The 13545-nt window shown below is 39.1% G+C and overlaps 1 protein-coding gene across 3 annotated transcripts in view; it reads left to right on the top strand.

The window, feature by feature from the left end:
* LOC105102304 (phospholipid-transporting ATPase FetA) overlaps positions 1–13545 on the top strand; it is a 62305-nt gene that overhangs the window by 47732 nt on the left and 1028 nt on the right. Inside the window, exons 12-16 of one of the 3 annotated variants that reach the window (XM_064490303.1) lie at positions 1073–1161; positions 4255–4451; positions 6557–6765; positions 8659–8702; positions 12911–13076. In XM_064490303.1, coding sequence (XP_064346373.1) covers positions 1073–1161; positions 4255–4451; positions 6557–6765; positions 8659–8702; positions 12911–13076 — 705 coding nt within the window. Of the gene's footprint in view, positions 1–1072; positions 1162–4254; positions 4456–6556; positions 6766–8658; positions 8703–12910; positions 13077–13545 lie in introns of those variants that run through there. The other 2 variants (XM_010995614.3, XM_010995611.3) reach the window with 2 other exon arrangements.

Consider the following 13545-nt stretch of genomic DNA (forward strand, 5'->3'; position numbering starts at 1 on the left):
AGGGTCAGTCTCTGTAAAGACCCATGGGAGATTGTGTCTCTTTTGGCTTCCAGGCTTGAGCCAAACTTCTCATGACTTCAGGCCCTCCAGGGAATGCTTAAGAGGAAAGAATGGCATAGCCTATGCCCTGCATTCTCAGTGTTTGCCCATATGTCAGGAAAGTCCCAGCTCCCCCATTAGTAAGCATTGACGAAATTCCTTCATTAGAGTATATGTAAGAACAATAATCAGATGGTAAAAGGCCAGGGAAATTACTTATATTTTCTTTCAAGCCTCCTATGTTTTCTCTGCAGCCATATCTCTGGTCAGTAATTTCCAGCTCTGGTCCCAGTGGCCATTGAAAGCTCTTTGTTTCTATTTACTGTCTGCTCTGTTATAAAGACAGTCTCTGTCTCTCAGCTCCGGAGAGGTGTCAGTTCCTAAGCTTCCCTCTCAGGAGAAGAGGGTATGACTCAGTGGTGGAGCGGTGCTTAGCATGCGGGATGTCCTGGGTTCAATCCCCAGCACCTCCATTTTAAAAATTAATTAAATGGACTTAATTAATTAATTAATTAAAAATAAATAAATAAATAAATAAATAAATAAATAAATAAATAAATAAATAAGCAAGCCAAGCTTCCACCTCAGAAGAAAACACTGCCTCAGCCTTTTCCTTTCTCCTTTTCCTAGTTAGAAACTTTAAATAGAACCTCATCCACCGGTGGGTTTCCTCAAAAGGTATGGATTTCCTTATCAGAAAATCCCTTTTCTAAACTAAATAAACCAGATGCAAGAGAAGCCTGTGGCTCCTATTCTGACTTATCTGTCAAAGACTAGACTGTCTAAGATGCTGCCTAGAAAGGGAGGGGTCAGCATTGATGCAGTTTGCAGAAGTAGTTGAGATTATCCTTAGAAACAAATTTTCCATTCTTTGAGTTATTGACACCAACTATGAGCCTTTCTCCAGGGCTTTATCCCCTAGTATTGGAAAGGAGTTTGATAAAGCAATCATAAAGGTACATTTCAACCCAATTTCAATACTCTTGAGAATATTCAGTGATTCTAAAAGGTTACGTCTCCCTGTTTCACTTAGGGCCAGATACCAAAGTAATGCAGAATGGTGGAAAGTCTGCCTTTAAACGGACACACATAGACCATCTCATGAATGTCCTTGTGCTCTGGGTACGTTAAAGACTTTTCTGTGTGTGTTTTTTTTAATATAAATAGGCATAATTCTCTTCCTTCCACAGCAGTAGCTGGTATTTCCAACTAGGAATTTAGTTGTTTGAAAGTCTCAAGCAGCTTTAGGACCCCACATACTAATGTCTGAGGCAAAAAAGAACAGAGCTCACTGACAAGGGAGTCTCAAGTTTATACCTCTGTTGTGGAAGACAGTCACAACTTGTTTAGGGTTTGATACTTTGATTAGTGGTACCAGAATGGATTAAGGACTCTGCTTTAGAAATTTTTAAAAAAAATTTTTTTTCTCGTAACCAGTTTTACTCAGGACCACTTTAATAAAGCCTTACTTAGACTTATATAATAGATCACCTTACTTAAACTGATGATTTTCAAACTATTTCCTGAGAGGAGTCTAGGGTCTGCTGCAGGGAGAATAGAGAAGATCAAGCAAGTTTTGTTCTGGCCTCCTCATTCTGAAGTTCCTGTTCAAAAAAAGTAGCTTCACACTTATCAGTTCTATAAGATTTCAGTTGGAAAATAGAGGATTCTGGTGCTAAGAAATGAAATTTAAAAAGCATTCAATAGGTAATAATCTGCTTTGAGAATAGAAGTTTAAATTGAAGATTAATTAACTTATTTCCATGCTATCATGTATGGGTTTCCTTTATTCTTGTTAGATGTAGGCAAATTAACTTCTTCACTTACACACTTCTCTGCATCAATGAGTGGTTCCAGTGCTGCCTATTCTTAATTTCATGACTTTTTATTTTTACTCTATTACTTAGAAAATTCAAAAGTGCCTTTTCTTTCTGTACATTTCTCATTAATAGCTGAATTATAAACTGCCTGTTTTCCATTATTTGTTATGTAAAATATCACAATTCTTTTTCTTTTTGCCAAGACATTGTCAATGTAGTTAGATGTAATACGTTCTCATTTCTTGAAGCTGAAGCAGAAATTCTTCCTGATTTAAACATTTCATTTTTTCCCCACTTTTGGAAATGATTCTTAGGGGAGAAATCTGGCAGACACAGGAAGCGTCTTTAGTGAAACTGCTTCCTGATGAGCCCACAGTTGAGGTGACGTTTGATCCCCTCCTCTCCCCAGTGACCAGAGCTCATAATGACAATGCTTTGTGAGCCCTTGTCTGTTGAGTAGGACTGTATTTGTGGGGCAAAAAAAGCAAGAGTACTTGACATTTGAATGATGCCAGAAATCCAAAATATACTTCTGGGGTAAAGCACAGAAGCACAGATGTGAAGGGTCAAAGGACCTTTTTTTTTAACTGTCTTTTAACAGGCTGCCTATGAAGCCTGGCAGCCCCCCTCTGATGGCGATGGCCTTAGTTCTCAGTTTTGTCAAGGGTGACAAAATTGAGTATCTCTTTCAGCCTTTACTGGAACCACTCTTTGCTAAATGCGAGGTTATCTGCTCTTCTTGGGTCTGACTAGTTCTAATAAACAGTAACATCTGGGGTTTGTAGCAACAACCAATTCCTTGTTTCTTTCTTCATATAGAAAGGAAGCAAAGTGAAGCTTCAGAGACTAAGTATCAATAAACTCCATCACAGCATGAATGCTTCTTAAGAAACACAGAACATTTGCAAGGATTTAGAGAGCTTCAGTATGGCAGGAAATGCTCTAGGAATGAGCTGTGTCCTACTCCTGCAGGCCTCTGTGAGGGGGAAGCCCTGCCCTCTCAGGCTTAGTCTGATAGAGCTGATTTTCCTTCTGCTGGCTCAATCCAAACAGAAAGATCTGGTCCTGGAGGACTCATAATCTAACAATGGACAGAGGGCACAGCACTGGAAATGATGGGTAATTCTCAGTTATCCAGGCAACATTTATTTGTCTTCTTCAATTTCTTTCATTAATATCTAAATCCCACTTGATCACAGTGTATAATCCTTGTAATATACTGTTGAATTTGGTTTGCTATTGAGAAATTTTGTATCTATGCTCATCAGGGATATTGGCCTGTAGTTTTCTTTTCTTACAGTGTCCTTGTCTGGCTTTGGTACCAGGGTAATGCTGGCCTTGTAAAATGAGTTTGAGAGTATTATTCCCTCTTCTCCAAAGTTCTTTTCTAAACATAGTTCTCAAATTTGTCTTATTTCTTTGCATCCTTGTCTCTCCATGCCCTCCTCTCTCAACCTAATGGCAAGAAAATTGTTTGAAACAATAATCTTGGTTGGGTAAAAAAGTGCCATCTTTAATCTGAACATTGCCTCCAGGCTGATCCACTTTATTCAGTTGGAAAGAATTACTGGGCTTTATTTGCTTAAGATCTCAATCATATCTCTTTTTACCTCTTTGGTGTCAAAAAGTAATAGGCTTTTCCAGGCCTTTGATGACATAAATATCTCTCTACTCCTTTCATTTATGCTTATAAATTGGCCTGTTATTCCCCTAGTTCAACCCTTTCTTTTGTCAAAGTCAGCCAACACACACTAATATTCTAATTGTTTCCATCCACTTCCCTTAGAACTCTAGACTTAGTAGGCACATGGTCTATCTTCCAGTTTTACCAAATTCTTTACTGTAAACATGATTGCCATATTATCAATCTTTTAAATCAGTTTCCTTACCACCTACCCACCCACAATTGCTAAGCCAATGCCACATGTGTATTTTATATTTTTGTTGAAGCAGCACCTCACTTCAGTAATGGAGTAATTAAGAGCCTAGTTTCTGGAAGTGGTTCAAAACCTGTCTCTTCTAGTTAATAGCCAAGTGACTTTAGGCAAAATACTTTTCCACTCTTACTACCAAGTTCCTTATCTATTATTAAAAGAGGGATGTTATAAATATTAAATTAAATAATATACATTAAGTACTTAGCACAGTTCCTGGCATTTAATTAATATTTAATATCTTTTGGTTACTGTTATCTCCTGTCAAAATCCTGAAGATGCCTCCTGCTGGGCTTTCTTTTCAGTCCTGTGTACTGCTGCCTAGAGGCTGTGAGCTACCGGGGCCCCTCACCCTCCAAGAGGAGAGAGCAGCTTTATTGAGAGATAAGGCTCCAAAGGTAGAACTGAAGCAACACATATCTTGGATGAAATGTTAATTTAATTCTTTTTTTGATTTCTAGATTTTCCTGTTTTTATGCGGCATGTGTTTTATCCTAGCAATTGGGCATTACATTTGGGAGAACAAGAAAGGCTACTACTTCCGGGATTTTCTGCCATGGAAAGAATATGTCTCTTCATCAGTTGTCTCTTCCGTCCTAATATTCTGGTCCTACTTCATTATTCTCAACACCATGGTGCCCATTTCTCTCTATGTCAGGTAGGCTTCTTTGATCACCAGAGGAGCAGCTGACTTCATACTTCCTGCTTAATTCCCCAACTAAAATGTGAACTTTTAGAAAGCATAGAGTCTGTGCTCTTTAACTCTTTTACTTTCCACAGTGCCTAGTGTACAAAACACTCTGAAAAATATCTGGAGATTGCATAAATGCTTTCCCGATCCAGAATACCATGCTAGATACTTTGTGGCTTATACAAAAAGAAAATTATCACTGCCCCTATATAGTTTATAATGTACATGACTAAATAAGACATACAAACACATGAAATAATTAGAAAAAATGCACACGAATTTGGTGATGCTAAAGCATAAGCCAGGCAGCCCCTAGTTTATCAGTGAGATAGACTCCAAACATTCACTTGTAAATCAGTTAATTCAGAACTCAACATGAATTTTCCCACAGAAGCAATGTGGCAAATGGTAGATAGGTGTAATTGTGACTTAAGTTCTGGTTCCTAAAAGCTGCAGAAGATGAATGATATTTCCTCCCCCTTTTCATGAGCACCTTGGACAAAAATTGGAAATATAGGTAAAATAAGTCTTTACTCTGATCTCCTTTTTCTGTTTTCAACATTCCCTTTCACATGCAAACACCCAAACACATTCTTTGCATCCTTCTTTTCAGCTTTCCTGAACCCTGCACTGTGGCATCCCAACCCCAAAAGCACCCTATATAACTAAATTATCTTACTAATTTAATAAATATTTATTGAACACCTACTGTGTGCCAAACACTATATTAACTGCCAGACAAAGAAACATGAATAATAAGACAACTCTTCCTCTAGATACACTTAAAACATAGCCATGGAAACAAATACTTAAGTAGGTAATTATGGCACAATATGAAAAATGATATAATAGAGATATATGTGAATGCTATGGGAGCCTAGAAAAGGGATGAGTTTGTTCTGCCTGGAGAGGCTTAGGGATTTATAGAGAAAGGTAATAATCAAACTGGTATTTGAGAAAAGAGTAGAATTTACCAAGTAGAAAATAGGAAAAGAATACTGCAGCAGAAAGACCACCGTGTACAAAGGTTTGCAGTTTTCTTTTAAGCTTGATCTGACCACAGAACAGTGAGTAGCCTAGACTAAGGTGTTGGGTGGTAATTTAGGATCAGATCCAGGAGACCCTTGAATGCCATGCCAGGGAGTTTGGGTTTTATCCTAAAAGCAGTAAAGATCTTTCTAAGGAAAGAAAGGATGTGATTAAATGTCTGAGTTTAGAGAGATTGCTATGGTGACTGGTATGGAGAAGGAAGGGAGAGGTCAAGACTCAACATACAAGGACTAATAAAGTCAGTAACGTGGGCCTGAGCACCTCCTCCCTCACCTCAAACAAAAAAATCCATGTCGCTCAGTGCAGCTGTCTCAGACAGGGATTACTATTGAAGCAATCTAAACTAACACACACCAGGCATAAATGATGATAAGAAGGAGGCCCCTTAAAAGTCTTCACTGCTTTAAAGAAGATGCTTGTTAACCATAAAGAATCTGTAACACATGTTATTTGGAACAGAAGAAGAATGTGACAAAGGCAATTGGGGTAATTCAGGGAAAATGGAGAGGAGGCTATTATGGGGAAAAGCTATTCCAGAAGCAGGCTGAGTCTGCCTGGAAATTTCTCAGAGAGTCAGCTCCTGTAAGCTATTTCTGAGTCTCACAGATCTTCCCCTTCCTCTTGTGAAACTGAAGCACTGTTTCAAACTTCTCTCTTCCCCACTGATGGATTTACATGACAGCAGCAATAATCCTCTAATTAAGCCTAGGCAGGCTTTTATAAATTAGTTCTTAACTCTGTCAGGCCTTGCATTATTGCAGAATTTCAGAATTTTTAGAAGAAAGACTGTAAAGGGAGTATGTCTCAGCAAAGTTAATCACTTTCCTCTGGTAATCAAGTAAAGCCCTGAGTGATAATGGTCACAGTCAGAATTGCAATGGATTGGCTAGTAGGAAGGGTCCTTCAGGATCATAGGTTCCCGAGGAAGATATTCTGATTTTCAGTTCTACCACAAGACTGGTAAGAAGGAAACCAGGATGGTGAATTCACTTTCGCTACTGCTTTTCTTGCTTTCTCCTTAGTGTTGAGATAATAAGATTGGGCAACAGTTTCTATATCAACTGGGATCGGAAGATGTTTTATGAACTAAAGAACACACCAGCGCAGGCTCGCACCACCACCCTTAATGAGGAGCTCGGCCAGGTCAAATATGTGTTCTCCGACAAAACAGGGACCCTGACTCGGAACATCATGACTTTCAGCAAGTGTTCTATTAATGGGAAATTCTATGGTATGCATGTCTTCCTGCTTTCCCTGAGTCCTGGAGAAATTTTACTTTGCAGATTGTTCTCAAGAATAATCTCTAAATCTGTATGCCTCTAAATTCACATTTTACTTCTTATTCTCACAGCCAGCTCTGTTCACTAAGCAAAGATCACCTAGCCCCTTCAGTTCTTACCAAAAAGCATTTATTTAACATCTTGTAGATGCAAACCATTGTGCTGGACATTGAAAATATGAAGATGTCTAAGACTTAATCTCTGTTCTCAAGGAATTCTTGTCTTGGGAATGTTAGTTATTCTCACATTAAATCAGATTGCACAACCAGCATATCACTGTAGCTGCTAATCTCCTGATTCCCTCTCAGACCAATAAACAGTCTAGAAAGAACCCATCAAAGGGTATTCAGCGTTTGATTGTGTATCCCATGCCCAGTTATTCATTTATTTCCTGCTTTAAGCGTAAGCTTGTTTTTGTGATAGTGTTAAACCCTCATATGTGTGAACATTCATGCCCAGTGCACTAACTAGCTAAGAACTATCTAAGGAGAGCAATCACGTCTAAAAACCTAGGGCACATGGGATATTCATTCTTCTGGGATGATGAAAAAGCGTTGAAACTAGAAAGATGTGGTAGTTGCAAAAGACTGTGAATAAACTAAATGCCCCTGAATTTTACACTTTAATAAAATGGTTAATTGTATGTTATGTGAATTTCACCATAATTTAAAAAATGAAAACTTTTAATTAAAAAGAATTTAAAGCTAGAGCACTCTATTTGTTAGGGTTGTTTTCTATTACCCCTACCAAATAAGTTTTCACATGTATAAACTGTGAAAGTTTACTTTTGAATGGTTGATTTGGGTGAGGATCTTAATTTTCTTGCTGATTGTTAAGACCTGACCATACACTGAGTAAGACTGGAAAGGGTCACAGGGATTTCTGCGCTTGGCTTCAGACTGCCTTCCACCCCTATTCCATCCGTACTGGCCAAGAATCCTAAACATCCCAGCACTACTTTCACGTCTCTTCTAGGTAAATTTTCTGATTGAAGGGCTTCCTGAGGTACAAAGTCTCTGACAGATGACTAGCCTCCAGGCTCACCTCACTCACACTTGAGTAGAGGAGTCGCAGCCCAAGCAGCATTATTCTTACATTGGCTTGGGGGAGGGGGCTTATGGTGCACGGAGGGCTAGATGGCCTGAGGGGATTTGAGGAGCTTGACTACAAGTCTAGGATGACAGAATCAGAAGAAATAAGCTTTTAAAAATCCTCCTTTAAACTACCACATGACCCAGTAGTTCCATTCCTAGGCATATACCAAAAAAAAAAAAAAAAAAAAAGAAAGAAAAAACAGGGCTTCAGACAGACAGATTTGTGCCAGTGTTCATTGCAGCATTATTTGCAATAGCCCAAAGGTAGAAATAACCTATGTGTCATCAACAGATGAATGGGTGAAAAAAAAAACTGTAAGATATCCATGTAATGGAATACTCAGATATAAAAAGTAACGAAGTTCTGACAAACGCTACAACATGAATGATTCTTGAAAACATTACACTAGGTGAAATAAGCCAGACACGATAGGAAATATGATATAATATGGACTTATATGAACTATCTAGAACAGGCAAATTCATAGAGATAGGAAGTAGATTAGAGGTTACCTGGGGCTGGAAATAGGAGTAGTGAGTTTCTGTTTAGGATGCTGAAAAAGTTTTGGAAATATATAATGGTGATTGTTGCACAACATTGTGAATGTTATTAATGCCACTGAATTGTTCACTAAAAAAATGGTTAAAATGAAAAAAATTTGTTACTCTTATTTTACCACAATTTTTTTAAAAAAGGAAACCCTTCTTTAAAACGCTTGCCAAGTATGTACTTTGTTTACTTACCCACAGGTGATGTCTATGACAAGAACAGACAGAAGGTGGAAATCTCGGAGGTGCGTGATTACAGCTCCCTGTGACTTGCATGCGGGAGGCTGGTGAGGCTGTGCTGCATAGCAGCGTCTTTGACAGACTGGGATTCCCTCAGGCCCAGAAATATCACAGCTGTTACTGGCCCTGTAACACCAGACAGTATAATATAAATGACCTGTTTATTTGAGGGGATTTGGGTTTGTGTTTTTAAATGAATATAGTTTTATTGGTTTTTTTCTGTTTAAAGAATAATCTGTGCACACACACACACACACACACACACAAATCCAAACAATACAGAAATGTATGAAGAAGAAAGTTAAAATCTTTCAATCCCACTTAGATAACCAATGTAAAATTTGGGGATATATATCCTTTCAGTTGCTTTTCATAGGTATATATACACATACATGTCTAGATCTGGTAGGTAGGTAGGTAAATAGGAATGCAGGATGGAAGGAAGAAGAGCATGTGTGCTGTTTTCAGTCTCCTTTCATTCACTTGACACTATATTGTGGCCCTCCTTCCATGTCAGTATATTTAGGTCTACATCATCATCTGGAATGAGTGTCATATCCAATTGTATTGATACATCTTAATTGATTTAGCCAATCCCTATTTTTATTGTTTCCTTTTGCTATTATAAATAGTGTTATGGTAAGCACCTGGGTGTGTATTTTTGTCTTCTCTTCTGATAATTCTTTTCTTACAATAAAGTTCTGGAAGTAAAATTAGTTGGTCAAAGGGTGGTTAGATTTTTTTAATGTATTTAATATTGCCATATTGTCCTCCAGATAGACTGCATCAATTTGTAATGCCACCAGAAATATATGAGAATTCCTTTTTTCCCATAGCCTTGTCAGTAACGAGTATCAGTGTTTTAACCTTTAGAAATTTAATTGGTGAAAACGATATTTAATTTGCCTTTCTCTGATTACTAATCAGATTGAATAATTTTTATGTGCTTATTCCTTCCCCTTCCCAATCACTTTATTGCCCATTTATACTTATTTTGTGAACTGCCTTTTCATATTCTTTGCCCTTTTTGTCTTATTTGAAAGTGCTCTTTATATAGTAAAAATAGCAAATTTTCCTTAGCCTGGCACGTATGTTACAATTACTTTTTCCATTTTTGTGTTTTGTTTATAATTTTTTTCTGTTTAAAAGTTTTTAATTTATGTAGTCAAATCTATCAGTCTTTTTCCCTTACAGCTTCATGATTTGTGACGTACTCGATAGTTGTAACCCACATAACTAAAAAAGTATCTTTCTTTTCATTCTTCCTATCTTGATCTGGTTCATTTTTATTGTTTTCTCCAGAATTGGATGTCAGTTTTTGTTTATGGATTTGATTTCAAGCATCTCTTCATAAGGCTTCTTCCATTACATTCAGGGTACTCCTCCCCCTTCCCTTTCCTATTAGAACCAATTCCAAACCCTTAACCACTTAACTTACATACCAAACAGCTAACTCCAGCTCCTCACTACTCCCTCACCCCTGTCCATCCAGAGACATTGGAAATGGGAAATAAAATCAGTATTTGCCTAAAATCCTCTACCAGGGACTCTGCTAATGACCTTGGCAATATAAACAAAATTACAGCTTCTAGAGAATAAATTGTTATCCTGGAATTTCTTTTCTTTTCCTCTTCCTTCTGCTACTGATTGACCGTAACACATTTTCCACTGGATCACTGGAATCTTTGTTCTCTTGTAGACAGACTTACCTACAGCCTTGTCTCTTCATAAAAATGCCTTCTTCTCCCTGCCTTGATTGAAAGATGACTTTCTCTGAGAATATCCCTTTTCCTCCATCTCTTATACTCTGCATACCAAAAGCCCAAAGGTATTGTCCTCATCATCCTGTGCCACTTTTTCTCCCTCATGTACACTTTCTTCCTGTGATGCTTATGACTTCTGGCTGTACTCCTCTTTCTTCTTGTCATTGACATCTATGAATCTTCTGGCTTCTCCACCTTGTTCACTGAGGACTTTGAAACTTAGCTCATGTTTTTCCTCTCTGTCCAACCCCTGCTATCATCTTGGGTGGTATTGGCTTATTTATGAGTGATCTATCACCATAGATGCTTTCAGATGTCTGAAAGAATATATCTTTCAAATGACTTCTTGGACTAAAAAAAAACCTGTATCACCCATTTCTATGTTATCATGTCACCATCCAGAATTGTACTGGTCTGAAATTGTAAACTCTCTTGTCATGATCTCTGATCACAAACCTTATTCCTCCAGCTCTTTTGGTACTTGACTCCTAGTATGCCTGCTTTCTTATCTCAGGAAGATTTATAAACTCTTTGCTCTCCTTTTTCTCCAGTCTGTCAATCCCTTGTGACTTTACTTCCTTTCCTATCTTGCCCCCCGATCTGTACCCCCAAATCATAAACATCCTTAATACCTTACTAGTTCTCCTTTTTTCCCCCTCTTTGATCACCCATGCTGTACTGCAGCTCCAAGCCAGCCTGGCCTTAGTCCAGTACCCAGCCAGGTCCAGTGTTCTCAAGCATTACTTGCCTGGAAGGGGAGATTAGAAAGTAGCTCAGATCTCTTACCTGCACTTCAAAACTGTGTATGCCTGCTTTCATTACTACTTGTATGTCCTTCGGCTATCTCCAGTTTGGTCTGTCAAAAACCTCCTCCTGCTGGGTATTCTGTCTCAGTGAATGTTCTTACCATCTATCCAGGGGCCCAATTAGGAAATATAAAATTATTCCTAACTCTCTCTTTCACTTCTCATATCCATGTCATATTAATTCTAGCTCCCTATATTTTCAACCATCCCCTTTTTTTTTTAATATTTATTGTTACTACTTCATCATTTCTCTTGTAAATTACCGAATAGCCTTCTAACTGGTCTTCCATCTTGCTACTTCCAGTATTACTGTCCATGCTGCTACCAGAGGACTATATGATTATGTCCTTCCCAGCAGAAAAGTGCTATGGTTCCATATTACATATAAGATGGTAATGCAGGATCTGCATCATGTCTACCTCTCCAGCTTCTCTCTCATCACTCACCAGCTTTTGGTTTTAGAGAATGTGCCAGTACAAGAGCCCAGTTCTGGAAAAGCCTCAGAGGATGCTATGTAATGAGATATCTTAAATTACTGAACCCACAAACTTCCTAGAGCTCACAGCTCTGTGGTTGGCCAGGTCTAGGACTTCACTCTGGAATTAACCATACTTCCTCACTGCCATGACAAAATTCCCTCTAGGCGGGATATAAAAAAGAGCCAATAATGCTCACTACAAACCTCACTTCCCCCAACATAGTACCATGCAGGACAGTTGTGTCTGTACTTGACACATTGGGGCCCAGCTCAGGTAGCACCATAACTATAAAGAACTAGTGAAATAACCTTGAGAGTTCTGGTGTGGGCTGGAAAAAATCTGTTAACAACACCTCACTCCAGGGTGAACATAAGAGAGTCTCAGGACCAAACTGAGCCAGAAAAAAAGCGTTTACCCAAGGTGGTTCCCAGCAGCCTACCTGAAATGAGGAATGATAGTCAACGCTGTAAAGGAGCCATGCTCATAGCCAGGAAAATGGTAGTAAATATTTGGTCCAAAGATTGAAGCAAAGTTATGACCTTTAGGATTGGAGGCAGGAAGGAATCAGGTATGCTGACGGGTTAAGTGAAATGGTTTAAAATTAAGTCTGTGAACAAGAAGCCTGTATTGAAGCCTCTTGTTAAACAGCCTTGCTTCTAACTTGCAGTACTCCTCTCTAGCCCACTTGGGGGGTGAAATAGGAATAGTGCAACACAGTGATGTCTTTGTATCTAGCTCCCTTCCCAGCTCCCCACACTGGGCAGAGGGACTGCCAGAGACAAGACTTTTTCCAGAAACCATTTACCAGGGGGGAACAGTTACCCTCTCATATCCTCAGGTTTGATTATCAGGGATTTGGGACTCGGACGAACAGAACCTGAAGCTGGCCACTGGTCATTCAGGGGAGCTGGAGTGTAAAGAGGGCAAGAAGGGTCTACCAGGCAGTGCTCAGCTTGTCTCCTATGGGATGGACCTTTTCCAAGTGAATGGATGGTCCAGGTCAGAGCTGCAAAAGCCTTAGAAACCAGCCCGGGGTCTCCTTCATCTATCTGGCTTTTCCCATCCTCCAAAGAGTTCTCGTCACATTCCAAAAATTGCCCCCGATTGACCTTCTATAAGGCGTCAAGCTGCTGTTGAGAAGTTTGTTCTGACTTATGTGTTCTAGAAAACGGAAAAAGTCGATTTCTCCTACAACAGACTGGCTGATCCTAAGTTTTCATTTTATGACAAGACTTTGGTGGAAGCAGTGAAAAGGGGAGATCGCTGGGTACACTTGTTTTTCGTGTCACTCTCGTTGTGTCATACTGTGATACCAGAAGAGAAGGTAGAAGGTGAGGAGGGACCTGAGGCCTCATGGACTGAGAATACGTCATGGAGTCTAGGCTGGTTGGAGGTGGGGGTGGTTTGGTATCATTTGTAACAACTTAATCTAAGAAAGAACTTTCTAATAGGGAGCACTGTCCATCGATGGAATGGACAGTCAGGATAAATAGTGAGCTCCTAGTCACTGAAGACATTCCAATAGAAAACAACCCCTTGGTCTAAAAGAAGGTTGAGCCATTGGTTAGGGGTCCAACTTGGTGCTATCTGGGGAGCTTCCGGTCTTGAGACTGCGGTGTTCTGTCACAGAGATTATCTCGTTTGTTTCTGAGACCAGCCCCACTATCTCTGACAGGACTCCCTGAAGGATGAGTTAAGTCATCCTCTTGTCACTGCACAATTTAACAGTATCCCCATGTGCCATAATTTCCTTACTAACCAAATATGACTCTGTCATCCGTGAATTTATTGAAACTTTAT

Source organism: Camelus dromedarius, chromosome 10, assembly GCF_036321535.1.
Source record: "Camelus dromedarius isolate mCamDro1 chromosome 10, mCamDro1.pat, whole genome shotgun sequence".
NCBI classification, from domain to species: Eukaryota; Metazoa; Chordata; class Mammalia; order Artiodactyla; family Camelidae; genus Camelus; species Camelus dromedarius.